The 27,456-nt window shown below is 36.6% G+C and overlaps 1 protein-coding gene across 6 annotated transcripts in view; it reads left to right on the top strand.

The window, feature by feature from the left end:
- Window positions 1-27,456, top strand: part of dab2ipb (DAB2 interacting protein b) — a 157,866-nt gene that overhangs the window by 85,641 nt on the left and 44,769 nt on the right. For 4 of the 6 annotated variants that reach the window (XM_053230534.1, XM_026922047.3, XM_026922048.3 and 1 more), the window contains one exon: window positions 6,104-6,222. In XM_053230534.1, the coding sequence (XP_053086509.1) occupies window positions 6,104-6,222 (119 nt within the window). Of the gene's footprint in view, window positions 1-6,103; window positions 6,223-17,861; window positions 18,284-18,323; window positions 19,139-27,456 lie in introns of those variants that run through there. The other 2 variants (XM_026922049.3, XM_053230535.1) reach the window with 2 other exon arrangements.

Raw genomic sequence — 27,456 nt, 5'->3', positions numbered from 1 at the left:
GCCTTACTCAAGTGTTGTATATTATACCACCATCAGAATATTCTATGACCCCTGCTTATATTTGGATTTATAATTTGGAGGAGCCTTTTAATATGGTGCTTTCTTTAATATTAATTTACTATAATTTTATTTTTTGGGACTCAGTTTTAAACTTAAGTCGATAAAAACATTTTCAGGTTTTAAAGTTCAGCAAGAAAGTCTACTCTAAATTCCTAACTGTATTCATGAACAGAGTGCATCCAGGAAAAAAAAAAAAAAAACAAACCTTGGATCACAGATGTGAGTGATGCATAAATCAAGCTTTTTGCCTAGTGAACAGATTGAGCCAGGGGATGCAATCAGAAACTCACAGATGGATAGATTACACTGGACTCTGGGGTCTAAACAGCCTCCAGGTTCCCATAAGCCACTAGTACAGGAAGGCGTGGGAGTCAACGAGCGCATAAACTGCGATCCGGAGACCTCTAGAACTTCTCATGCTGCTACAGATGGGACAAAAATTACAAACTTTAAGAAGACAAAGGACAAAAAGTAATCTATGTCTTGTCTTTTTTTCCACTGGATTTATCTTGTTTGGGAAATATACACTGCTGTTCCACTTGTAAAGACATAATCAAGACATTCTGTAAAGTGAAAATGCTTTTAGAAGAAGAATAAATTGCAAAATTAATTTACAAGACGTATATATGTAAAGTTTCCAAGACAGCAAACTTGGCCATGCTGGCTGGGTGGGAGGAATGACCTTACTCTCTCCCCTGTCAATCACAGCGACACTAGCCAATCATTTGCTTTGGTGTGCTCGTGTATACAGAAGACGGTAGATAGCACTTTCCTCAGAGTGTGTTCAGCTGCAGTTTGAAAAGAAGAGGTGACTGTCTTCATGTCTCTTGGAGGAAGCATGTGCTAGTCTTCATTCTCTCCAATTAGTAGCTAGAGCTAGCTAGTGGGTGGGAATTGGAAACTAACCAAATTGGTAGAAAACTGGGTTTAAAATTCCCCTCCATCCAACCAAATTGCATCAATTTTCTTATAGTGTTGTGCAGTTTTAATAAGAAACGTGTCAGACAGGATCATTTAATCATTTAATGCAGGATTTGTATATTGTGGTGGTGCAAGAAAGGTTTAGACCATAGCAGAAGTTTCTCGATGAAGGCCACTTTATCAGTATGCGCATTTAGATCTGATATAAACATGTCATCATGTATTCATTTCTAAATGAATTGCTGTATGTAGAAATAACAAATCAAACAAACTGCAGATACCAAAACACAGGGAAAATATTTGCGTAACTACGACCAAAAGCAGAATTCTTGTTTAGTAGCTAAATCTCATTGCCTAGTATCCGATTTGATCATCATCCTTTATTCTTACTGACTAGAAAAGAGAACACAACTCTTATGCATGAAGTATTGAAAGTTCAGTACTAATTAAATATTACAATACAGTAAATACTTCCAATACTTTCAAGTATTTATTTAAATAAATTTCACTATTTTGATATCAAGTTATGCTTATAGACAAGTCAAACTGCACGTGCTAATATGCATTGGCATGTGAGGAATTTATATGTTCCTAGTAAAGTTTAAATGGCAAAGATTGCCATCGCTAACTAGCTATTGTAGCAAAAGTATTGTCCAATGTCTGTAGCCTTTCTCTAGCATTACTTTTAAATAATAACTTGATAACACATTGGTGTTCAAAAAAGCTCTGAAATTTGGTGGTAACAATCTAGAGAATCTAGAGACCATAACCTAAAAAGAATGATAAAAGAACGATGCCTATTATTTATAATACAGCAATATAACTGGCCCATGGCTAGCTCAGAGGAAAATATGTTGAGGATTCAGACATAGTGACTATAGCAGGGCATACATCTGTGCGACATCTCTCGTTGTTTTCGAGTTTGTCTTCCATTTCCTAATTTGCATCTCTGCACTGTGCCTTCACAATGTAATTAGTGCATTGAAACCTTGAGTGATTAGTCTGTGATTAGGGGTGTGTGTGAGGAGGGAAGTGTGTGTGTTCATTTGGCTAGAGTAATCAAATATGCAGATGCTGTAATTGTGACTAGAGCAGCCTAATAAATGGCTGCTTACAATTACATTTATATCAGAAGATGTTTGTGTGTAGGGGTGGGCATGTTTTAGTGCTTTGTGAGGAACAAATGTTTCCACAGTGATAGGAGAACATGAGAATTTGGAGATTGTGAGGACATACTAAACAACTAAACAACCAAACATTCACTTTTAGTTACTGAGGCTGTGGTTAGGAAGTAACAGTTTACTTAATGATGGCATTCATTAAGCTACATGACATCTATATAACCACTTTATGTCAACTCACATAAACCTACAATGCATTTTAAAGGTTAATTTCAAGGCATTCATAAAGCTACATTACATCATGACATCTACATAACCCCTTTATACCAACTGAGAAAATATCTACAAGCATTTGGACTGTTTATTTAAAGGATTCATATAGCTACATTACATCTACAGTACAGGAAGTGTACATAACCACTTCCTGATAACTGACATACTCCTACAGGCATTTTAAAGGTGTATATAACGGTATTCATGAAGCTACATTACATCTACATAACCCCTTCCTGCCAAATGACAAACCCACAGGCATTTTTAAAGCTTTATTTAAAGGTTTACAAAAAATTACATTATATCACTATAACATCTACATAACCCCTTCATGACAACTGACGTTAATCTACAGGCATTTTCAAAGGCTTATTCAAACAGGCATCAACCGTCATAAAACCTATGCTTGTTAAGTTAATGTCAAGCTGAGACCTATTGGAATAAGCGCTTCTAAATTTTAAGGAAGGTTTATGACAGTTATAAGAGTTAGAAAGGGCTTATATACTGAATGTAAGTACAATTTCTATGAAAAACAGCCTTAAGTGTTACCACAGACTTTATGACAGTGAACACGTTAGATTAAATCTTTACAAATGCTTATGTAGGTTTATGACAATTGTCATAAAGGACCTGTGTAGGTGCTATGTATCACTGTGAACATGACCTTTGAGTAATGAGTTACCACAGTCTTTATGACAGTTGATATCTGTCAGAATAAGCCTTTACAACTGTTTATGTAGGTTTTACAGTTGTCATAAAGGCTTATATAGTTGCTATGTACCACAAACACCTGTTAGAATAAATCTTTCCAAATGTTTATATAGGTTTATTTATCACTATGGACGCTAGCCTTACAGTATTTGTTACCAAAGTCTATAACATGTTATGACAATTGTCATAATAGGCTTATGTAGTTGCTAATTGTCACTATGGACACTTACATTATTCGTTACCAAAGTCTATAACAGTTAACATCTTCTAGAGTAAGCCTTTATAAACATTTATGGAGGTTTAGGACAGTTGTCATAAAGGGCTTATTTTGTTGCTATGTATCTCTACAGACACTGGCCTTAAGTTAATTGTACCAAAGTCTTCATGACTTTTGATGCCTGTTAGAATAAGCCTTTTAAGTAGATTAAGCCTGTTTAAGTAGGTTTATGACAGTTGTCATAAGGAGCTTGTGTAGGTGCTATTCATCATTATGGAAAATAGGCTTATTTAAAGTGTTACCAAAGTTCTGATGACATTTGATGCCTGTTAGTATAAGGCTTTATAGATGTTTATGTAGGTTTATGACGGTTATCATAAAGGTATACTTATATAGGTATCACTACCCTTACACCCACCACCCAGGTTAAATAGTGTAGGCATAGCATTATTTAGTAAAGCCAACACTGCTTTGTGTGTGTGTGTGTGTGTGTGAGTACACACTGTATGCTGTGTACATACTCTCTCTCTCTTACTGTACCTTTTTCTTTTCTTTTTTCTCATTGTGTTGCAATTCTGCCCCATCAGTCTCAAACTAAGATGCATACTTTTGACTTCATTTGCCCTTGCCTCCTTGTCTTTCTATCACTCTTTCACTCTCTCTTCTCATTCTTTTTCAAATTTCTCGGTCACAGCCCAGTATCACCATGGTAACTAGAAGAAGTTGATTATTGAGTGGCTGAATACACACACACACACACAGTGAATATGAATAAAAAGAAGTGAAAGATGACATGGAATTAGAAGTGGTAATTATAATTGAATGACCTTAAATCATGTTAGAAAGTTTTGTCCTGTATAAAATCTCCACCTCCGTCTTTCTTTTATCTATTCTGTTCCCTTGTTCTCTCTTCTGGTGTGCAATCGGAGACCATAAACTCTGAATTCAGAATTCTACCTCCATATCTCTTAACCCAAACAGCACAAGAAAACCTTGTGGTGATTCAAGTGACCTCCATCATCTTATTTTCTATTTCTTTTGCCATTTGCTCATTTTCTAGTGGTCTTCTTCTCTGATCTTCTACTCTATGCAAATGACCGTGGAGCAAATTAGATCAGCATACTTGCCGATGCAGGAAATTGTTTATTCCCTATGCAGATACTTTTATCTATATTTAATTCAAGCCAACTGTTAAGCAGCTGAGGGTTAAGCGTCTTGCTCAAGTGGGATTTGAACTTATAAACTCCTAGTTTGTATCCTTAACCACTGAGGCACCACAATCCCACAGCATGCTGACTTTTCCAGAGTATTTGTCATTCTATCTTAGCATCAATCACTACTGACAAGATCTTTAACATTAAAGTCCTTAGTAGAATCCCTATTGACCCCTCACACACACACACACACACACAGACACACACACACACACCATTCCTCAATCAATTATTAAAAGATTTTTAATTATGCTTTCAGAAATATTAAAAGTGACACAAGTGGCTGTACAGCTACATACTATTTATGTGTATTTTGAGCTATACAATTACTGAGACAGACACCCTGACCAGTATAAAGCAGTGAATGAATGAATGTATGAAAAATTACTGACTGTAGTCCATCTGTCACCAGGCCACCACCTGACCAGTCTATAGTGATGAATGAATGAATGAATGAATGAATGAGTGAATGAATGAGTGAGTGAGTGAGTGAGTTAATACTGACTGTAGTCCACTGTCACCAGGCCACCACAGGAGCAGTGCTAACACTAACAACCTGACCAGTCTATAGTGATGAATGAATGAATGAATGAATGAGTGAGTGAGTGAATACTGACTGTAGTCCACTGTCACCAGGCCACCACAGGAGCAGTACTAACACTAACAACCTGACCAGTCTATAGTGATAAATGAATGAATGAATGAATGAATGAACAAGTACTGACTGTAGTCCATCTACCACCAGGCCACCACAGGAGCATTGCTGACACAGGCAACCTGACCAGTATAACATGATAAGCAAGTGAATGAATGAATGAATGAATGAATGATTACTGACTGTAGTCCATCTACCACCAGGAAGCCACAGAAACATTGCTGATCCAAACACCCGTGTAAACTGATGAATGGATGGATGGATAACCAGATGGATGGATGGATGAATGAATGAATAAATGAATGAGTTACTGACTGTAGTCCATCTGTCACCAGGCCACCACAGGCGTACTGCTCATATGAAAACCCTGACCAGTGTGTAGTGATAAATGAGTGAATAGCTGGATAAATGAATGAATGAACAATTACTGGCTACCCTTGACTACCAGGCCACTGACACATAAAGTGATAAATGAATGAATGAATGAATGAATGAAAAAGCAGTTACTCACTGTCACTGTCACCAGGCCATCATAGGAGCATTGTTGATGCTGAAACCTTGACCAGTGTAAAGTGATGAATGAATGAATGAATGAATGAATGAATGAACAATTACTGACTGTAATCTATCTGTCATCAGACCACCACAGGATCATTGCTGATTTGCCAGGTGTCTTCTACAGCTGGAAAGCTAGTCTATAAGATTCCAGGTTTTCCAGAAAATGTAGGCACTTCTCTATCAAGGTCACCCCCAAGTGCAAAAGAAAGTCAGTGGCCAGCATGTTGAAAAATTGTAGATGAAAGCAAGACTGACAGTACATTATAAGATACTGAATAATTATAACATGGCACTGGCACAGCTTCAATGCCTTAAGCATCACTGAGTGTGAGTATTAATCATCTCTTTTCTCTGTGTCACTTATTCTCATTAGGGTTTCCTGAGTCGCAGGTTAAAGGGATCAATAAAGAGGACTAAGAGTCAACCCAAGCTGGACAGGAACAGCAGTTTCAAACACATCCTGCCTGGCTTCAGACCTGTAGATAATGACAGGTAAGAACATTACAAATACATTCTGCTTGTTCTAGTGTGAATATAAGGTTTAAAATACAGGATTGAGGTACTTCGGTCTTACAGCTTGCTCACATTCTGACGTTTCCTCATTACTTTTGCGAATTGATTCACGTCAAATTGCCCATCACTACACGTTAACTCAAATTTTTGTGAGTTTTGTTTGACTTGGATTGGTACTGCTTTGTCATTCCACTCACTAACACTTGAGCCAGCACTTGAGTAAGATTGCTGAAATATTATGGGATATTCTCTTTCGAGCCTTTTCTTTTTTTTTTTTTTTTAAACTTTTTGCCTTAACACTTAAACGCTCCATTAGTGATTATCCTGAATAACCTCAGTACACTCGTACATGCACACTCCTACACCTACACTCCATTTTTGGCAATTAAATTGATTCGCATGATTTCAGTGACAGATAAGGTGACACTCAGTAGTTGCTGAGTTACCATCCATCTTTTCAAACCATTCAATCAACACATTTGCTATGATGCACATATTCCTACATTGTTATGACTTTGCTTATAATTCTTATAACTCTTTTCTATGTAAACTTTAAAAAGTCTGATACAGTGTCATAGACCTGCAGTCATTTTAGAATTCTTGAAAAATGCATCATACTGAAATGATTCTAATTAATATGAAATCTGCTTTATTGCAAACAAGAACATAAGTGTAGTACACCACATCTACAGAAATAAAACACTACGTGGCATGCTGTTATAGGAAAATAATCAGTGATGCCTGACACAAAGAGCAAGGTCACTCTTCCCACCCTGAAGTTGATTATTTTCCTATGACAGCACTTCTTGAAGTGTATTTTTTTCCTTCTTATACCACACAGCAAGTTCTCTACGCTAATACTATTTTTCGTAAAGCATGACACATCATACTTTTTATTCATTTATATTTACGTTTAATGTTGTGGAACATCCGTGAGAAACAAGTTAGTCCCTGTTATCATTTACATTATAGTAGCTATAAACATTCCCTTACCTTGCCTCTCTTTTTCTTTCTCTCATGAGGTTAAGAAGACAAATAAATATAGCTTAAACTTAAAGGGCTTTATCTGTGACTGTTACAAAGCCCTGAAACTGGAGACTCCTTCCAAAACTTTCGAAAATTTCACTATCTCAACAATTACAGACATTTTTTTATGTGGCGTCTCTGCCATTCGAAGCCCTTTGTAAATTGTTACTATATAAAAGATAACAAATTGGTTTAATGTGAATCTGCGATTTGGCTTGCAGCTGGAATTACTGTCTAAGCTGCTGTTGAAGAAAATGAATCAACACCTTCTCTCACCAATAATAAACAGAGAATTCAACATAAAGGCATCAGAAATAATATTCATATTAAATAAATCAATTATAACAGTATGAAAAGTTTAAGACATTATTATAGACAATTTACAAAGAAGTATAGTCAAGGTCATAATAATAAACGTTTATAAGTACAGACTATAGACAGTGTTAACAATATGTATAATTAAAAAAAAAAAAATAAATGTCTGTGCTGTCCCGGCATTAAATCCACATTCATGACTAAATGCACAGCATTGCACATGCATGTGCATCTGGCGTACATGATACGAGTTGCAGTTCACTGAAGCGAAGGTTTCTGTTCAAGGCAGCTGTTACTGATGTATAAGTGAGTGCTTAAAGATTTATATATGCACATAAGTAGAAAAGTGGCAAGTGTGTGTGTCTGCGTTTCACAGCAATCTGCGTATCAAGGTCGCTGCCGACATGCTGAGAAAACCGACAGAGCTTTACACTCCAGTCTGTCATTTCTCCATCTCTCCACCCTTCCCTGTGTCTTGCATTCTCAAATTAAAGACACAATGAAGCTTTTCCGTTTTTCTTCAACATTTTTTTTCTGTGTAATTTCTAGAGCTCAGTGCGTCAATAGCAAAAACTCTTCTCTTCAGAACGGTTGATACACAAAAGCATGGAGTAGAAAACATTATACTATATTTTAATTGGTTTAATTAATTAACATTCCATTAATTAAATGAGTACTAGATGTCCCATGTATTCACTCCAGTCTGAAGTACAGTAATAATACTGCTTTTTTTTCATTTTATTTAAAATCTCTAATTATATTGTAGCTGCATTCTTACTGTAATGCCATTTCAAACAAAAACACTCCAATGAGGAAGCCTAGAATCCATGGTGGTTATTTTATTGCACTTGATTATACACTGTAGTCTCAGTGCCCAACTTGGTGATTCACAGAATGCCCTGAGGAATGCACAAATGTATCTCTAATCAAATTATAGTGTGTGCAATAAAGTTCTTGAAGTGTTCATTAGCTAACTTGCTAATGAATGGGCTACAATTGTGCAAATAAGCATTCTCTTTACTGACTCTTCCCTGTGATGAAATATCTATGAACTTTGGCCCAAATGTTTTTCTCTACAAGCTACTACATGAGGAATAAAACCCAACATGGCGTGCTGTACTAGGAACAAAATCAAAGACGTGAACGTCAACAACTGTTACCATCCTGAAGTATTTTTTGATCAGTGTTAATTCCTCTTAAACTACAGCCATTTGCCAATGCTAACAACTTCCTATTTATTAAAGGATGACACATCATAATTTTTATCCACTTATTGTCACATTTAATGTAATGGAACGTCCATGAAACGTGTTATCAGTTACAACAGCTATAAACTCACCAACTTCTCTTTTTTCACTCTCTTGAAGACCAAAAAAAAACCCTCAGCTTGTCATGTGACTGAGAAACCAGAAAGTCCTCTGTCCTGAAGACTTATTGACTGTTACAAAGCGCTGACACTGGAGACTCCTTCCTTTATCTAAATGCCTCCTTACAGAAAGCTTCATCATATCGACTTTTAGACTTTTTTTTGTTAAATAACATGTTTTAATCAATTTCTTGTTAGATGTAGATGATGCAAGTCCATGTGAATGGGTTGTTCCTATAGAAATGATAAAGTTCTTTGAATTACCTGTTCTTTGAATTACTGCTAGAGCTGCAACTGAATTGCAGTTAATTGAAAATTAATCAACACCTCTTGACCAATCAGAATTGTGGTATAATGAAAATATAAAAGGCATGTCAACAAAAGTCAAGCTTCTTCCACATTCTGCAAAATAGTATAGTGTGCTAAATATATGCATACACACCGCAAGTGATGCACGAACACCCAGTAGACACCGATAAATGGAAATATACATGCTCAGACTCTTACCAGAAGCAGAAGAAATGATGATTGCCAAGTTTTAAAAAAAAAGTGAGCAAAAATAAGAGATAAACAATGTGGCAAGAGTGTGAGATAAAGTGGTAGAGAGTGTGAAAGACAGTGAGAAATGCTAAGAAAGGACAAATTAGGCTTGGGAAAGTTCTAGTGTGAAGATGTAAGATGTGTAAAAACACAGGATATTCTTGCACTACTGTACTGGCTTTTCACTTATGTCTTGATATTTCTTCATTACACAAACCGACAACCTGAGTGTCCCATGATTGCAGAAATGCCCTGAAATATTCTCTCGAGCCCTAAGACCATCAGGCTACTTTTTGTGCTGAATAAGCCCATTAGAATCATTTTCACGCTTCCAACATGTACACATTAGCTGCTTCTCCTTCAAGCTTTCAAACCACTTTAGAACCCTCTGTTGCATCATACGCTAAACTCGCACTGCAGTGTTCCTCGCCTGATAGGACCTAGCATCAATATTCCTGTCACTATATTTAGCTGTAACCTAGACTCGGATAGTCTTTGCCAAAAGTAGCCCTTTGCTAATTATACCATTAAGTGTCACCTTGTAAAAAAAACTTTCTCAACATTTCTCTCTCTAGTCTAGTCACTAGCGGTTAGCATATTTAGTTTTGTTAACTCTTCTCCTAATTTTATGTCTTACTTTTTTTTTTTTTTTTGCTGTTGTTGTTGTTAGTCACTAGCTTAAATCTCACAGCAGTGTTTCTGATAGACCCAGACATCAGTATTTCCCTAAATGAGATTATAATATGATGTAAGCCTCAAAATCCCAAAAATCCAAATGTGTCTTATTTAATTGGATTAAGTGTGTGGATAGCGTGGGTTTATGACATATCCTGTTATGCTAATAGTCATAGTATTAGCAGTAGATCAGTATCCCAGAACAAAAATGGTTCAAAGCCTTGTGTGTGTGTGGATTTTTGTGCACATGAAGCAATGGACATAATTTCTAGATTTGAAATATGTATTTAAAATACAACCTACACTCTCTGCTGTTTAAGGGTGGATGTTCTCTGCTAGAGCCTAGCAGTGCTTTGCTAGCAGAAAGGCAGCAGCTTCTGTTTGTAAAGAGTTCAGTCAGGAAATGGACATGCAGCAATGTGCTGACTGGTTTGTTTCTATCTAGCTTGTGGTGTGGTATTTTCTCTTCATCCTATTCACCAGCTAGTGAGATAGCAAATCAAGCAGCTTTCATTTTGTATCTATGCTTAACGCTTTCACCGAGAGAGAATAAAAATATAACAGCAGGCTAGCATTCGGTAACACTTTAGAAAGCACAGAGTTATACCTAGCGTCAGCTATCATTCATCAAAACATTAATGTCACTTCAGAATACAGTAATATTCTATATATAATACTATATTTTGTTTGATACCACAGCGCTCTTGTGAGACAAATTGCTAACAGTCGCTAATTTCTTAGCGCTAATCCGTTATCATTTCTATAGCAACAACTTCCACAGGGACTTGTACGATCGATGCTCCACATAAGCAGATTAAAAAAACCTGTAATTGTTAATATGGCAACCGTTTCTGTGAGGAGATGTTTATTTAGCAGTTTTTGGAAGTACTCCGGAGTAGAAGAAGTCAGAAGTAAAGCTATAACTTTTACATTTTTTCTGACACACTATGCAGTGTCTCGATATCATGACAAGCTGCAGTTTTTGTCTTATTAACTTCAAGAAAGAGCGAGAAAAAGAGAGGGTGGTGTGGGAAGTGATGACTTTTTCTAACTGCTTAGATGTTCCAAGACTTTAAATGTAACTATTAACAGATAAAAACAATGACATGTCATTCTTTAATGATTAAAAATATGCAATTGCTATGGTGTATGAGGTATAAGCACTTCGGGATGTGCTGTTATTTGGAAAATAATCAACGTTGAAACTAGCGTCGAAACACTAACTCTGCTTTGCATCGGCATGCATCATACCACCAATAATAAATTGATTATTTTCCTATAACGGCATGCCCCCGAGTGTTTTATGCCTTAATTAATACATTTGTAGTTACTGTATTTTGTAGTTTATTTTGACGTATATATTTAGACTATATTTTGATTCGTAGGCCTACTGTATATTTTGGTATGGTAGTTTGATCCAATTGAGATCCAGAGCACAAAACTCTCTGCTATTCTCTCTCTCTCTCTCTCTCTCTCTCTCTCTCTTTCTTACTCTCTCTCCTATGAATGAAATCGCATTTTGTGTCTCCAGACAGTCTAATAGCAATAGCCAAAGCCTCTTATAAAGCTCCATTTGCACCAAGCACTCATATATCAGGGAATTTTAGCATCAGTACACATCACAATGTATATGTTTACTGACACACATGACTGCTCATATTAAAGGTTAGAGACGATCAGGAGAAGGTTCTCACTTTTATTTAATTGAAAACTACAAATTTGTAAAAAAAAAAATAAAATAAAATATGTTCCCTGAGGCATTGCCTGCATGATTGCAATAATGCATTGACATTTAACATTATTAATCTGAGTACATTTTCACCAGGTTACTTCTCTCAGGGCTTTTGCATAACCCCAGACTCGATGTGTTTCTCTTGTTTTCACTCGTCCTTTATTTGCTCTACGCCCTGTTTTTTCCTCATTACATAAATGCAGCAATTAACATCGATTTCCAATCCTTCCCTCTGCTTCTCCCTGACTTCCTTTCCAGCTATCGCCTTAAGCAGCTACAAGATCTCTCTTTTACTCTCTTATCATCTATAATGTAATGTGAGGAGCAGGCTCTGCTCTGAATGTGGTGCAAAAGTCTTAGCACCCCTTTTTTTTCAGTACAAATTTCATCTTCAATATTTATCTTAGGACTTCTGCGCTATTGAGTCAGTAAGAAAAAAAACATTTTAGATTTCTAAACAAAAAATTCAATGCTACAGAATAATTTTACAGAACAAACATATTATGTAAAAGAGCACTTTTCAGATGAACAAACATAATGAAGGCCACCAGGTCTCAACTGCAATGTATCATATTTTGTGTGAAACTGTTTTTTTTATATTATACATCAACAGCAAATTAGGATTTTATCCCTTTTTACCAGAGGCCAAAAAATGTTTTGGGGTGCCTGTGTTCAGCATTGAATTTATTTGTGAGGTCAAACTCCACAGTAGTGGTTAATGGCTCATAGACACAAGAATTAGCAGCTTTTCATAAGTATTTCTTTTTTTGCCTAGCCTGATATGTTTAAATGTTATAATTTTATTGTGGCAGTTGTATACGGTGTTTTACTATCAAAAAATCTTTAGTTGTGCTGTCCATTTTATCTCTGTACCAGTGTTAGTGTGGAGAGGTGTGAATTGTTTGCCCAGCAGGGGCTCACACCCCTCCCCTTTCCCATCGCCCTGCTCACCAGCAGCTAAACACAGAGTCACGATACTCTAGACGCAGAAACCCAACATTGTCCTGACTAATCTTATAACAGACATGTGGTGATAAAATAATTCCTTTGTTATTCCTGATTGAAAATGTCCAATAAGTCAGTTTGCCAGCAGAATGGAACAACATTGTGCTGCTAGAAAGGTTTTTTAAAAAATTATACAACTCAGTTGGTCTATAATTTGACATTTTTTAAGATGTTGATGAAAACTTATATAACAGTGCAGCAGTATTGTCAGTATTAACATAGGTATTTGGTTTTGGGAAATATTACAGTATTTTTTCTGATTTTTTTTTTATCAGTTATGATTGTTCTGTGAGTAGATGATGCTTCTGCGATCTAATATTCTGGAATAGCATTATTTTAACAATATGAGTATTTTAAATTTCTGTATCATGGTATACTGCCAAACCATAGTACACCATTGATGTGCAAAGAAATCAATAGTTACTTTTTTTTTTTTAATTTGGTCTGTTTTTTGGCAAAAGTGATGTAGGAGATCATAAGAAATCTTATTCTTTTGGGCTTTAAGCCAAACCTCCTTAAAATATTATAAGCAGCAGCTAAGCTGTGTTGTTATTACAGTATGCATCAATGCCACAGTTTAACTATTAAGTATGAGTTTAGACCATTAACGGGAAAAGCTGCATATAAGAGCATTCCATCAGGTTTCAGAGAAAGATCTGTTAACAATACAGCATCAGAATATATGCGAATACCATTTCACAGCAGTGTTAAAAGTATGTTGTGCAAATGTGAGAATACACTCTTCCATTGTGCGTTCTTGACAAAAATGTTCTAATGTTTTTGTGACATTCAACATTCTAATACATTGCAAGGTCAGTGAAAACGTTTTAACATTCAGTTTTTTTTTTCTGTCCATATTGCTCATTCTCCCCCTCGTTTTTTTCCTCTCTCTGCTTCACGAACGATGTCGTCAAGGAAACTGTGATATTAGAACAAATCTCAGCATGAATTTATTGCTTAATAAACTTTCTTTGATAAAAAAAAGAGAGATTCATTGTCTGAAAAGACAGAAAGAAGGTCTGAGCGAGAAACATGTTTTTAAAATCAAACTGTCAAGATGGCTCAGTTAAACTTTCATTTTAATATAAAAAAATGGCCTTAAATGCAGATGCTATCACAACACTCTTAAAGTAGCTACTTAAATTATGCATTATGAATCTTTATAAATGTTATCTATTTTATTCCTGCATTCAACTTGCCTTGTGAGTGATAATTCTTAGGTTGGACTAACATCACTTTTGACCTTTAAAAAAAAAAAACACATTCATCTTTTGTTAGCAACAAGCTAACTGTAATGAGTGATGGATATTTTCCTCCGCAACCAACAAACTGTATAGTCAATGTTATAGATTTCACAAGCAAATATATCAGTATATGTTGATTGATCTACAGTGAATACTTGAATATACAGTATAAAGTCCCACCTTGTTTACTTCTGATGCTGTGTGCAGCCATAAACTGCAGAGGAACTTGTACTTGAGCTAACTTACCCGTACTAACCCAAGTTGCCGAGTAGGAATTTCAAGTTGAGGCGGAATTTCAAGTTGAAGTTTTCTTTGGCTTCTTTGAGAATTAAAAATTGCAACCTCAATTCAAACACAGCGTATTACTCATCTAGCTAGGTTAGCTAAGCCACTAACTAGATAATTTTCAGTTGCAAATTTTGCTAAAAAATACATTATTACTCTCCTAGCTAGGTTAGCTAAACCACTAACTAGCTAACTCTCCGTAGCCAAATCGTTAAAACATTGTTACTCTCCTAGCTAGGTTAACTAGCTAAGCCTCAGTAGGTAATTTTGCTAAAAACAATGCATCAAAAATGATCATTCATTCAATTAATTCCAGTTTTTTTCAAAATTAAAGTCATTGGATTTTAACCACAGCACAGTAAATATTGTAGAGTATAATAACTTTGGATGGTGGCCATTTTCTCTGAAATAGTCACATGATGAAATCCTGATTTCTGATTGGCCATACTGAGAAGCTTGTCCATTAGAGGGTGCTTTCTCAAAGACAAGGTTTTTCGTGTAAATTTTTTATAACAAATATTAGGTTTCTTTGAAATTACAGTACTTTGTGTTGAATAAGAAATGTAGACACACTTCTTATACAATACGTGACTTGTATCGCAGATGGAGGAGTGGAAACAGGGGAGGATGGTAGCTGAAGCCTGGTATATAAAATGTTTTGTGTTGTTTGGGTGAACTGTCTGTTTTGAATTAAAGTTTGCAGTGAGTGTTAATATGTTTTGATTGATTATATGTTCGGTTTGCATTAGCATACTGCCAGCCTCAAACAGCTGCAGGGATTCAATGGAGATGAAAGGCAGGGATTTGGCGCGGCATGAATAGCAATGTGTGTGTATGTGTGGGTGTGTGTGTGTGTGGGTGCATGTAAGGAAGCGAGGGACCGAATAAGAGACCATTTAAATGTAGAAAGATTATAGCAAATGAGGTCAATAGTAGATAATGCGCTGTTTCCTTCCCTCTTCCTGCTCTGTCTCACTTTCAGTTCTTCTATCCCTCCCTCTCCTCACTTTCTCTTTCTCATTCTCTCTCCTTTTTACTGTTTCCTCTCTATCTCTTGCTCCAATCCCTTTATCTTTTTATATTTTCAGGTCAGGTCTAAGGATCTAGGAATGTAAGCCACACACAAACACACACACATACACACACACACACACACACACACACACACACAGATGCACAACTCTTTTTTATGTTAATTTTTCTTTTCTTTTTTTCCCATCTTTTTTAACCCTTTCTTGTGGGTGGTTCAAAATACTATACTTCTAACAAGACTTCTCAAACTTTTAAACCTCTTAAAGATTTCCTGTACAATGGTTTGCTATCAACTAGTCATGACGTGCCGCATCTTCACTTTTATCCGTCAGAATCACACTCCTGAATAGCTGGAAGGCTTTTCATACCTCTCTCTCTCTCTCTCTCTCTCTCTTACTCATACTCTCAAATGTATCATAGGCCAAGACTTGTTTTTATTAAGAACCTTTCAAGGACCTTTTTTTTAAAGAGATTTTATGAGGCTTCAAATTGTCATGTACTCATAATGTACTTTCATAAATCCCTATTAACTTTAAAAGGCTCCATCATTTTATGACTACCTCATAAAGAATCTTCGTTTTATTAAACCAATCGTTATATTACTCTATTCATCATTACAAATGCATAATCTCCCAATTGTACAAACACTTGATTGTATATATGCACTATACTATATATGCATTATGCTTTATACCACAGTGCTGTGGAATTCTCTACTATGATTAGTCAGAAGGTAGAGTCAGCTGCAAGGCAAACCACAAGCTGGGTTTTTTTTTTGTTTGTTTTTTTGTCTTATTAACTTCAGTGTAGAAAGAAAAGATGCTGGTAGGGGAATGACACATCCCACTGATTATTTTCCTTCAACACCCTTAATGGTGTTTTAATCCTTACTTGTAGTTTCCCAGGAGCAACTGGGTTTTGCTAAAGCCCTGGAAGCAGCAATGCATGTACATACTGCAAGTAAGAAGAACACACACTCAATAGCAAGACAGTAAGAAAGCAAAGGTATGGGTGTGTATATGTGTAAAAGATTTTTCTTTCTTTCAAAAAACATCCTCAGATTATGCCAAGCCTATATAAAACAACTCCTTACAAATACTCAGTCATCTCTAAAGATTATTAGATTTCTAGTTTATTATTATCATTATTATTATGGATGGATAGATGGACTTTTTTTTATTCATTCTCCAGGAGAAATTTGGGGTCTATAGTAGCAAGAAACACTAATTTAATAAAAACACAAATACACACTATTTACACATATAGGAACACAATGCAAAGACAAGACAAATTGTAAAAAAAAAAAAAAACACATCAGTATCATTTTCAGTGCGATGTGGTTCATTGTGGTTCAATGTGAAACCTTTCAGTTGTATTATTGTTCAGACTGAGATGCTGGGGTCAGGGCAGTCATCATGAAGCTTGATAGCAACCAAAAACACCTCGTGCTTCCATCTTGAATGAGTTGGAGCTGGATATTACGCTATGGAGGACAGAATATTTCAAGATGTTCTTCAATTTTGCCCCAATCTTGCTTTACATCAGAGTCATTCTTGTAATAAATCTGGCTTTGTTAAACAGAATATTGTGGTGTGTATTGAGGTATGTCCTGGGATTTTGGCCACAAGCATCCTGAAGTGGTTGAGTGATCAGTGAACAACGATGTATGGAGTATGCTGTGTGTATTCTGGTCACAATAGATTGATAGAATAACCTATGTAACACACATTTCATCTTAAAGAATTGAGCTCCATTTGAACTGCTGCCATAGTTAGATTTTTTTTGTCTGTGGTTTGGGGTTTGAATTGCCACTGGGCTGCTTGGCAACCTGAGCCAGAAAGAAGAACCTGATCTGGGCTTTCCTCTACAGGGTTATCAGTCTGAAGTTTGGGTAGACACAGGAGTGAGGTTACACGGGGGGATCAACAGAGCTCACTTCCCACAGTACTCTGGTACTATACTTAACCAACTCAAAAATTACATCTGCACCCATCTTCAGGCCTAAAGACAGGAGCACCACCTTTGTATGATAAATGAGAAATAGCACAAATTACTGGCACCTGTGAAAGACAGATCTTCCTTTATATACCTTTAGAATCATCTCAGCATCTGATCAAACCCTCCATAAACTAACACGCCAGAAACCCAGCACCAGCAAGCGAATGTCTCCCCATGGCAGCTGATTTGTTCTGAAACCTTGGAAACACCAACAAATGCACTGATGTAGCTAGGAAAGCGATGGACATCCAAACATGGAGACAGAAACTCAGAACAGGAAGAGAAAGAGGCGGGAGAGGGATTGTGTGTGGGTGTGGAAGCATGTGAAATCTGTAAACACAGATAACGTGAGCACGCAGAGAGAGAGAGAGAGAGAGAGAGAGAGAGAGAGAGAGTGAGAGTGAGTGATAGAGAGAAATAGAAAGAGGGTTAAAAAGGAAAAACTGTTAAGAAGGATACAGGGAAGGAGGGAGAAACAGGTCTACACAGACCAGGAGATGGCAGTAGAGTGAGAGAGACAGAGAGAGAGAGAGAGGGAGAGGTTGCTCAGTTTCTGCCCCGCCTTCCTCTAAAAGGCAGGAACACTACAAGCAAGGGACAGAAAGACCGAAAGAGAGAGAAGCTGAGAGAGAGAGACAGAGAGAGAGAGAGAGAGAGAGAAAGAGAGCACGCGGCAGCAGCAGAGGGAAGAATGAGGCTATGAGAACAGCTCTGCACTCCTCCACTGTTCTCTCTCTATTCATCCATTTCTAGACTTATTCATTCCTTCCTTGTCATTGCTCTCCAGCCTTTGAAAGCTCAGCAGGATTCAGAGGATGCCTGGTGAGTGCTTTGGTGAATAACATTGTAGCATTGAGCATGTAATATGGCTTCACACAAGTAGCAACAACACACAGACATAAATGCTTTGATCTGTATAGTCATTTACAATCTGTTTGTGAGCAAGTGTGTGTGTATGTGTGTGTGTGTGTGTGTGTGGATGTGTGGGTGCTGAGCAAGGACATCTGACCATCGACAAGTCTCATATCATCTGACAAGGAATATTGTATGAATCATGTGTATGTTTGGGTTTGGGGTGTGTGTGTGTGTGTGTGTGTGTGTGTGTGTGTGTGTGTGTGTGCCACTCTGGGAGGATGTTGGCTTTCAGTCACACCATAGTCCGGGTCATTTGACTCATTTGGCTAACTGCAGCCTCTGGTACATACGCATGAATGTACACATGACCTGAATTGAATCACATTTCCTTTTTTTTTTTCCTGGGTTAAACCCTAAACAGTACCAATTTATAATTCAGTTATTCATTTTAAAGCATATTATCCAGTAACAACTGACAAACTAATAGGAAAGGTATACAGTTGTTCGAGTGAGGAATCAAAGGCTGGATGCATTGATGGGTTCTGAGAGTTTAAAGAGTTAATCACTGTCTTAAGAAGCTGACCGTTTTGATACATGTGGGTCTGTGTTATGGGATTGTATTTGGTTGAAGTTTATTACCAGGATGAACTTTAGACTGGGTGTACGTCTACTCCCTGATTGCACATATACCAATGCGGCACTTTAGTCTCCAAGATACTCTAATATAAAATGACTTCTAAATCCTGAAAGCATGCCAATTTATGAAGGATTTAAACAGAACAACTTAACCAGAAAGTCGGATTTCTCAGAGGACTCCAAGCTGTAAGTAAATCAAACACTCGACCTTTTGAGTCATTGCCAAGCTCTCTGACTTGCTACTTTTCTGGTGATTTATGAATTCAACAATATAAAACTAGAAAATGTGGAATAACACTGACTGCTTTGTGAAATATTATACAATAATGTTAGCTGTTTATTTTGAGGTTATTCTTCTTTGTCCTTTTGTATCTTTCTCAGATATGTGAGTCTCATGATAACATGTTTAAAAAAGAATAATAAGGGTCAAGTACCAACATGGCTAATAAATACACTATTATTTAAAAAAAAAACCATAAATACAGTAAATACAAAAATTATAATATTATGATTCCCTTGTGTTAGTAATGCTATAACTGATATATACCCTATATTGTATTCAGCATACAATTCAGGGTATATAGGGTCTCATACACACACACACACACATATATATATATATATATATATATATATATATATATATATATATATATATATATATATATATATATATATGGAAAATACTTTGCATGCAGATCACCAGAGAAATCAATGCACAGCTCTCATTTTATCCAGAGCGCTCTTTTTTTTAAACACTCAAGTCAACAAGAGATTTACAGAGGCTTATCTTATTTAGTCAGCAAAGCAGGCATCGGGTGTAGCAGCATATCCAAATGACAGCGATAACTACAGCACATATGACAGGAAGCATGACGCAACCAAATTTCAGGGAGGCGAATAAAGAAAAGAAAGAAAAGACTACAATGACAAAGCAAAGAACATCAGCGACTGCTTTATAACCCAAAATACAGGTCTGTATCAAGTATTGGATCGAAAGCTAGTTTTCTTTCACAAATTTACCCTGAGAGTATAAAAGAAAAAGAAAGAAGTAACCAGAAGAACTCAGCTTTTAGCGTGAAGCAAGCTGTCATAGTGGAGCATGTGGTACTTTTTAACAGACACTTGCAAGAAATCACACATCCCACATTATGCATGCAGATGTCACCTTACTGCACAAGGGAATCACTATGTGTGGGGGAAAAAAAAAACATTTGACATTCAGTGGCTTACACCTGGGAATGCGAAATAGAGCGATAGACATTAGAAGAAAGAAAGAGAGATAGAGATAGAGATGAGATGGGAAGTTAGAAGTACAGGGATGAGGCAAGGGTATCTCGTAAAAACTATGTTTTGATATCTTGCAAGCTCAACTGGTATGAGGAAATGGAGGGGAGGAAGAAAAAAATTGGTTTTGCATGTGTATGAGTGTGAATGCTTTTAGAAATGGACGTCTCATCTATGGACGGCTCACCTCTTTCCCTCTCTCTCTCACTCTTAATTGCGCCGCCATGGCCAATCTCTCCCCCGTCTATTGATTTGCAGAGAGCTACTGAGGCGAGCACTTTTCTGGTTCTCTGGGAAAATGCTGGGAGTGTGTGTGTGTGTGTGTGGTGTGGTGTGGTGTGGGGACGTTGATCACCTTGTCTCAGAAGCACAGCATGTTAAAGAGGAATTCATTTAGAAACCTTGGCCTTCCTGTCATATGTAAAGCATGCAACCTGATTGATGGTGCAAGCTTCGAGACAGAAATGTAAACAGACAGAGAGATGCAGGACAAAAAAAGCAGACAGACACAAATAAAGACCGACGGACGACCCTTATTCGGCTCGCCTTTTTTTTTTTCTTCAGTCTCTCAATTTAGAAATGGAACATGACCATGTATGTTACAGTTATGTATCAAGATAAATTGGGTAGGTACTTATCAAATTATTTGGAAACAGTTATTCTGGTCTTGAGAGCCTGCGAGTCGATGCAGATAAACCAGGCGTGAGGGTAAACACAGAACAGACGAGAGACGAGAACGCAAATCTGATCTGATTTATGTCTTTTTTTCCCCTCAATATGTCTTGTTAGTTCATATTTTGTAGCTAATGTGTTAGTCAGCTGAAACCAGAGCCAAGCTGGACTCAGCTTTCAGCTGGTCAGCAACGGACAAAACATGCAGCCTAGATAAAGTAATTACAGTACAACTCACTCATATTGCAGTCAGGCACTTACCTGACTACAGAAGGCTGCACCAAAGGATAAAAGAAAAAAGCTGTATTTTTGTATTTAATGTAGAAGAAATTCTTAAATGTTTAAAAGAAACAACTAGAAATCACCTAGGAACATTTCTACACCTCCCTCATGCCCTAGTGCGATCCCAAAATGCTAGACGGCTAGTTAAATGCTAATAAACTAGCTCACATGCATCACAGGTATGCAGAAGTGCAATACATCTCATTTTGAGTTCAGTGGTTTATTTAACAGCAGAGAAGCTTGCCAAAATACACCGTAAAAGCCACAAATTTGTCCACTAACATTGGTTGTGGTAGCTAGATAGCTACCTAGCCAGCTTAGCGAACAGGTTCTGTCACTAAATGTTTCAAACAAATGACCTAAGAACATCTCTACTCCTCTACTCCATGTCCTCCTGCCATCGGTGCTAATGTTCACTGCTAATAAACTAGCTAACATGTCACAGATGCACACAGGCATGATTTCAGCATCGAATTCTCATATTACATGGTTAAATCCTCAGCAATTTATTTAAAAAGCAGCCAAACCCACAAATTTAGTCAGTGTTAGTTAGCTAGCATTTTGACCAGCTTAGCATGGAGGTTCTGTCACTAACAGTTTTACCTCAGTCATCATCTATGCTATGCTGTGTGAAAATGCTGCTATTTTTGTATTTACTACATGCATTGTGGAATAAATTGCTTATTTTTTAAAGAGAAATTACTATAAATGACCTAAGAACATCTTTATACCTCTGTCCCTATCTATCTATGTCCTTCTGCCATTCCAAATAGCTAGCTAGCTAGTTAACTGCTAATAAACTAGCTCATATGTGTCAGAGATGCACACAGGTATCGGTATCAGTATTTCAGTTTGAGTTATTAAATTCTTTTGAGTTGTTAAATTCTCAGTGGTTTACTTAATAGCAACCAAAACCTGTCAAAATACACCATAAATTTATTCAGTAACATTAGCTGTAGTAGCTATCTAGCCAGTTTATCATTCAGGTTCTCTTCTGAAAAGTGTATTTTTTTATTTTCCTATATTTAGTGTAGATTAAATGATGTAATTGTTTAAAAGAATTGACTAAATGACCAAGGAATATCTCTACACCTCTACCCCATGTTCTCCCAAACAGCTAGCTAGCCGGCTAGTTCACTGCCAATAAACTAGCTCACATGTGTCACAAGCACACACTGGCGCAAAGTCTCATTTTGAGTTGTTGAGTTTTCAGTGGTTTATTTAACAGCATAGAAAGTTATCTAAATACACCTTTAAAAAAAAGAAAACCTAAATGTGTTCACTAACATTAGCTGTGTTAGCTAGCTAGCCAGCCTGGCATGCAGGTTTTCTTGATAAATGTTTACACTTATCTCATACAGCTCATGCTGTTTTTTTTTCCCCGCAAATATACTAAAAATGTCTGTGTTTTCAATAAGAAAAATGAATTTAGCACTGTGCTAACAAATTTTACCTCATTTTATGGACTAAAAGTCTGTGTAGATGTGTCACTCTCCTCACCTAGTACTAACATGAATAAAACATGCACGAAGGCTGAGGTGCCCTCAGGCTTTGGCTTTCGTTAGTAGTGAAAAGCTCTCGGTGGAAAATTCCTTCGGTTTTCATCAATAATCGAATCACACACAGCATGGCGCACACGTGTGTGTGTGTGTGTGTGTGTGTGTGTGTGTGCGCGCATGGGTACACGTACAAGCACCCGTGTGCACTTTATCTTCTTCTCTGGACGACTCCGGGTGTAAGCTGTGTTTCCGGGTGGGTGGATTAAGGGATGCATGCACAGAGAGAGGGGGCTTAGGAATGAATAGATGGATGGACTGGATGGTTATGAGTGGTTACATACTACCAAAATCACACGGTGGAATGGAAAAAAAACAACCCAGTTGCCTTATTCTAACTTCCATTACCAATAGAGCTATGTAGAGTATGCATACATTCCAGAGCTGTTTTTTATACACCCTTATCGACTTGTCCTGTCTTGGGGAATCTGTATCTCCATCGAAAAGGCTGTTCCATATTAGCTTAAGTGAAGTGAAGGTCAAATGCAGGCCTGAGGAATTGAGTTAACATGACAATCTTTTAAAACAAATAATAATATACTGGTATATGATAATACTTATTCAATTTTAACAGCAGAGGCAAGTAATTACTTAAATTAGCTTACATTTTATATATACAACTACTTTGTGTACATGTGACAGCTGACATGTACCCTTAAACATCAAAATCACAAGTTGTAGCTCACTGATTAGAAACAATACCGCTAACCAGAATATCTAATTTTTTATAAGGTTTCTTAGCTGACAATGACTGCGTTTTGCTCTTAAATGAAGAAACACAACTGATTTTTTTTAAAGCATTGAATTAGCAAATATACAAAATGTGGTTAACTAGCATCCATGCTGAAGGCAAGAGGGCAATCCAATGATTTTTTTTAAATTAACAATTTATTTTTGTTCTATAAATATGGTAACAAATTGACATCCAATATCATTTAAAATAAAGAAAAACAAATGAGACTGCTTACTTTTCTTCTTCCCATGATCTTCAGGAAATTCAGATGATAAATTCAACTTGCAGTTGACTTAATGGAATAGTCCAAATATTTCATAGGGGTGACTGTGCTATGGCAGCAGAATGTTATGGAACTAAAAATGCACATTTTTCATAACCAATAATGGACAACTTATGGAAAAGGATGATTCAAGCATGAGATGTTAAATGGATTCACATATTAATGCAAAAATAATAAGATTTTAATGATCATATGTATAGCCATATTGGGCTAGGCAAAAATACTGTAGATGTTTTATTAAGTTATATAAATATATATGATACTTGCACAGGTATCAAGTAGTTGTTAAGGACATTCTAGTGTGAAATGTCTTCTACTGTACATGCTGTACATATTTGTAAATGTAAGCTACTCCAATCGTGGAATCACAGAGTTTGCGAACATTATACTTGAGCAATATCGCACTCACAATTGTGCGGTTATACTGAATATCGGCACAACTGTGATTCGGGCGTAGCTAATCATAGCCGTGCTGCTATTCAGTATAACCACACGATTGCAAGTGCAATATTGCTTTTATACAACAGTTCTATATACAAGAAATTAATATCGAGTAAGTGATATTTCAGACACAACATGGCCAAATGTTCTGTTTACTTTTGTTCCGTTAGGGGAAATAGATCCCAAAAAGCCACACTCACGTTATAACACATGGGATAGCTGGCTAGCTAGCTCACTTTGATTTGTACATTCCTGTTAAAGTTGCTTCCAGTGAAACTGGCGTCGTTTACGATGTCTGCTGATTATATCGCTAACACTATTGTAGTAACCGTTTTGAACTAGGAAGTTTTGAACTAGGAATTTTACTTCGTGAACACAGACGAGCGGAGTGATACACACAATGAAGCATCTCAGTGTGGTTATAGGAAATATAGGCACTCTTGGAACGCCGCTCAACCAATCAAATTTGTGGACCAGAACTAACTGTTGTATAATAACTTTTATTATGTAAACAAATAGCTAAGGCTGCTAGCAAACTACTAGCTAATTATTATGTAATTAAAACCACTCGGTGGTGTATATTAGGTGTAAATAATATATATTTCTATCTTGGATGTGGAAAGCCTGTGTTTTTATGCCCACTAGTTGTTACGCTAGCTAGTTATCATGTAAATTAGCATTGTAATACATAGTTCTATTAGAATACTATTATGTTACTCTCCATTTATTTTTATACTCTCCAAAATATCTGTACTTTTATCAGACAAGATTTTATAATGTACTTTAAGGATTGACTTATTTTCAAAGAATTGTTAACCAATGCGTAATATACAGGCAAACATTCAGTGAGTGAACATTTTATCATCATGCCATTATGCAATGTGAGCTTGTTTTAAACCGAGCCCATCAGATAGTACACAGAGACAAGAGATGCAGATACTGTATATTGATAAAAATCTGAGATTTTAAATGGGCTGTTAGTTCAAGCGTATCTCCAAGTCTCCCTCGTTACCTGTCCTTCTTTCTCATTCTTTCCCCCATTCTTTCCTCTGCGTCTGATGTTTTCTATCTTGGAGGCATGAGTATACTTGCCTGGAATGTAGGCCATGCATGGGCATATGAGGATGTGTGTTTTTTTTTTTGTTCTGCGGAATTGCACTTTCTCTCATCTTTGTTGCAGAAAAAGAATCAAATGACCCGAAGATATGGATAAGCTTTCCATGATATAGATCTTTTTCTTGCTTGCATGTTTTTTTTTTCTAAATAACATGAGCTAGCACTAAATTTGAATCTAACATGTAGGTCCAAAGCAAAGAAAATAATTCAGTCTCATGTGAGTATGAAAACATATTGACTGATACTTACTGTTTATAGATGCATACAGTACATGGTGCAGATAAAATGTAGCATATACACAGCATTTTAGGCTCTGCTCATAGCTGGTGTGCTCCATGTATTGCTTTTGTATGACTAGCATGGGAAAGTACGTATATTTAGCAAGTCTATACTGTTTGAATTGTGGCTGGGTGATGCGTGTGTGTGTGTGTGTGTGTGTGTGTGTGTGTATGTATGAAACACAAGGAAGTGCCTGTAAGTATTTCTCTGGTTAGCTTTTAACTAGCTGCTAAGTAAATACTAAAGGCGCAACACAATGCTCATGATAAATCCATACAGTGTGTATGTGTGTGTGTGTTAGATGCATTGTGGAAACCTATTTACTAAGTCTGTAAGATTGTGTTTTGAATATTGATCCCTTGAAATACAGCTTTTATTTGCCTCTATTTGTGCAATATGGAGCTTTTGGCACCTTTAACATGTGTTGTACCTGTGAAGCAGTCCATGTGTTAAGTCATACATACACATAGAGAGAGAGAGAGCAAGAGAGAGAGAACGGGGGGGATGGGCAAATAACTGAATGAGTGATGGGAGAAAAACACAGAGGAACGAATGGACAGGAAGGAGACATGATGTTTACAAAGACGGCTTTATACCTATGAGATGTTTCCAGAAGTCAAGTGTACATCTATCTCGGCTGCTGCTTTATTATTATTTTTTTTAATACGTTGCCCTTTTATGCTATTCTTAAACCAGCAGATATGAAGGAGGTCCCAGATCTGCTAGTGACCTTTAGTCTTTATGTGAAGTGCTGTACCAATTTAAGCCAATCTTTTGGGAGAACACTGGTGGTTTCGGTCAGTGTGTGTGTGTGTGTGTGTGTGTGTGTGTGTGTGTGTGTCCTCACAGTGATAGGAATATCTGACAGTTTTGACCTTGTTGGGACATTTGGCTTATTCTTATTCTTATTTAAAAAAAAAATGATTTCTGAGGTTGAGGCACAGCACTAATTACCTTCATTAAAATTATGTCAATGGAAGGTCCTTATAGGGATAGTGTGTGTGTATGTGTGTGTGTGTGTGTGTGTGTGTGTGTGTGTGTGGCCAGGCGGTACTGTCATGGTCAGTTGGGATATTTTTTCCCCTCATGCCTTTTTCTTTACATCTTTTCTCAGCGTGTCTCTGCCATGACGTCATATCCTCTCTTTCTGTAAAAGCAAACAGAGGATACATCTGGCAATGGTTTAGAACAAAAATGTAAAGCAATGATTTCTGTTTTTTCATTTTGCTTCAGTTCATTTTTAAACTTTTTTTTTTTTAAAGAGCTTCTCTCAGCTTGTCAAAATAAAATAAAATAAAATAAAATAAAATAATTTGCTTAATAATAACAATAATAATACTAATACTACTACTACTACTACTACTACTAATAATAATAATAATTATTATTATTTCTAGCACATCTATTGAAATGCTCTTTTCCAGTGGTTTCCAGTGCTGTTGTCAAATAAATTAGATCGATTTCGACATCACACTATATTACACCACAATGCTGCTGAATTTTCCAGTTTGACTGGTCAGAAGGTGTTGATGTTCCACAACATTAAATGTACCTATAAATGGATAAAAAAGTATGACATGTCATTCTTTTAGTGAATAAAAAAGTGAATAGTTCTCAAATAAGATGATATAAAACTCTCTTCAGGGTGTGCTGTTTCAGGAAAATATTCAGCTTCAGGGTAGTAAGAGAAACTTCGCTTCATGTCTGGCTGCATCACACCATCCTGTTGTTGATTTTTTCTCAATAACAGCATGCCCCCAGGTGCTTTATTTCTTACTTAAAGCCAAGCTGACGTTAGTCACAGAAAAAAAAATTCATTTTTGGTTTTGGTGACGGAATGAAACTGCATTTGGAC

Source organism: Pangasianodon hypophthalmus, chromosome 27 (assembly GCF_027358585.1).
Source record: "Pangasianodon hypophthalmus isolate fPanHyp1 chromosome 27, fPanHyp1.pri, whole genome shotgun sequence".
Lineage (NCBI taxonomy): Eukaryota > Metazoa > Chordata > Actinopteri > Siluriformes > Pangasiidae > Pangasianodon > Pangasianodon hypophthalmus.
Note: the sequence above shows the minus strand (reverse complement) of the source record. Positions and strands in the feature narration are given on the sequence as shown.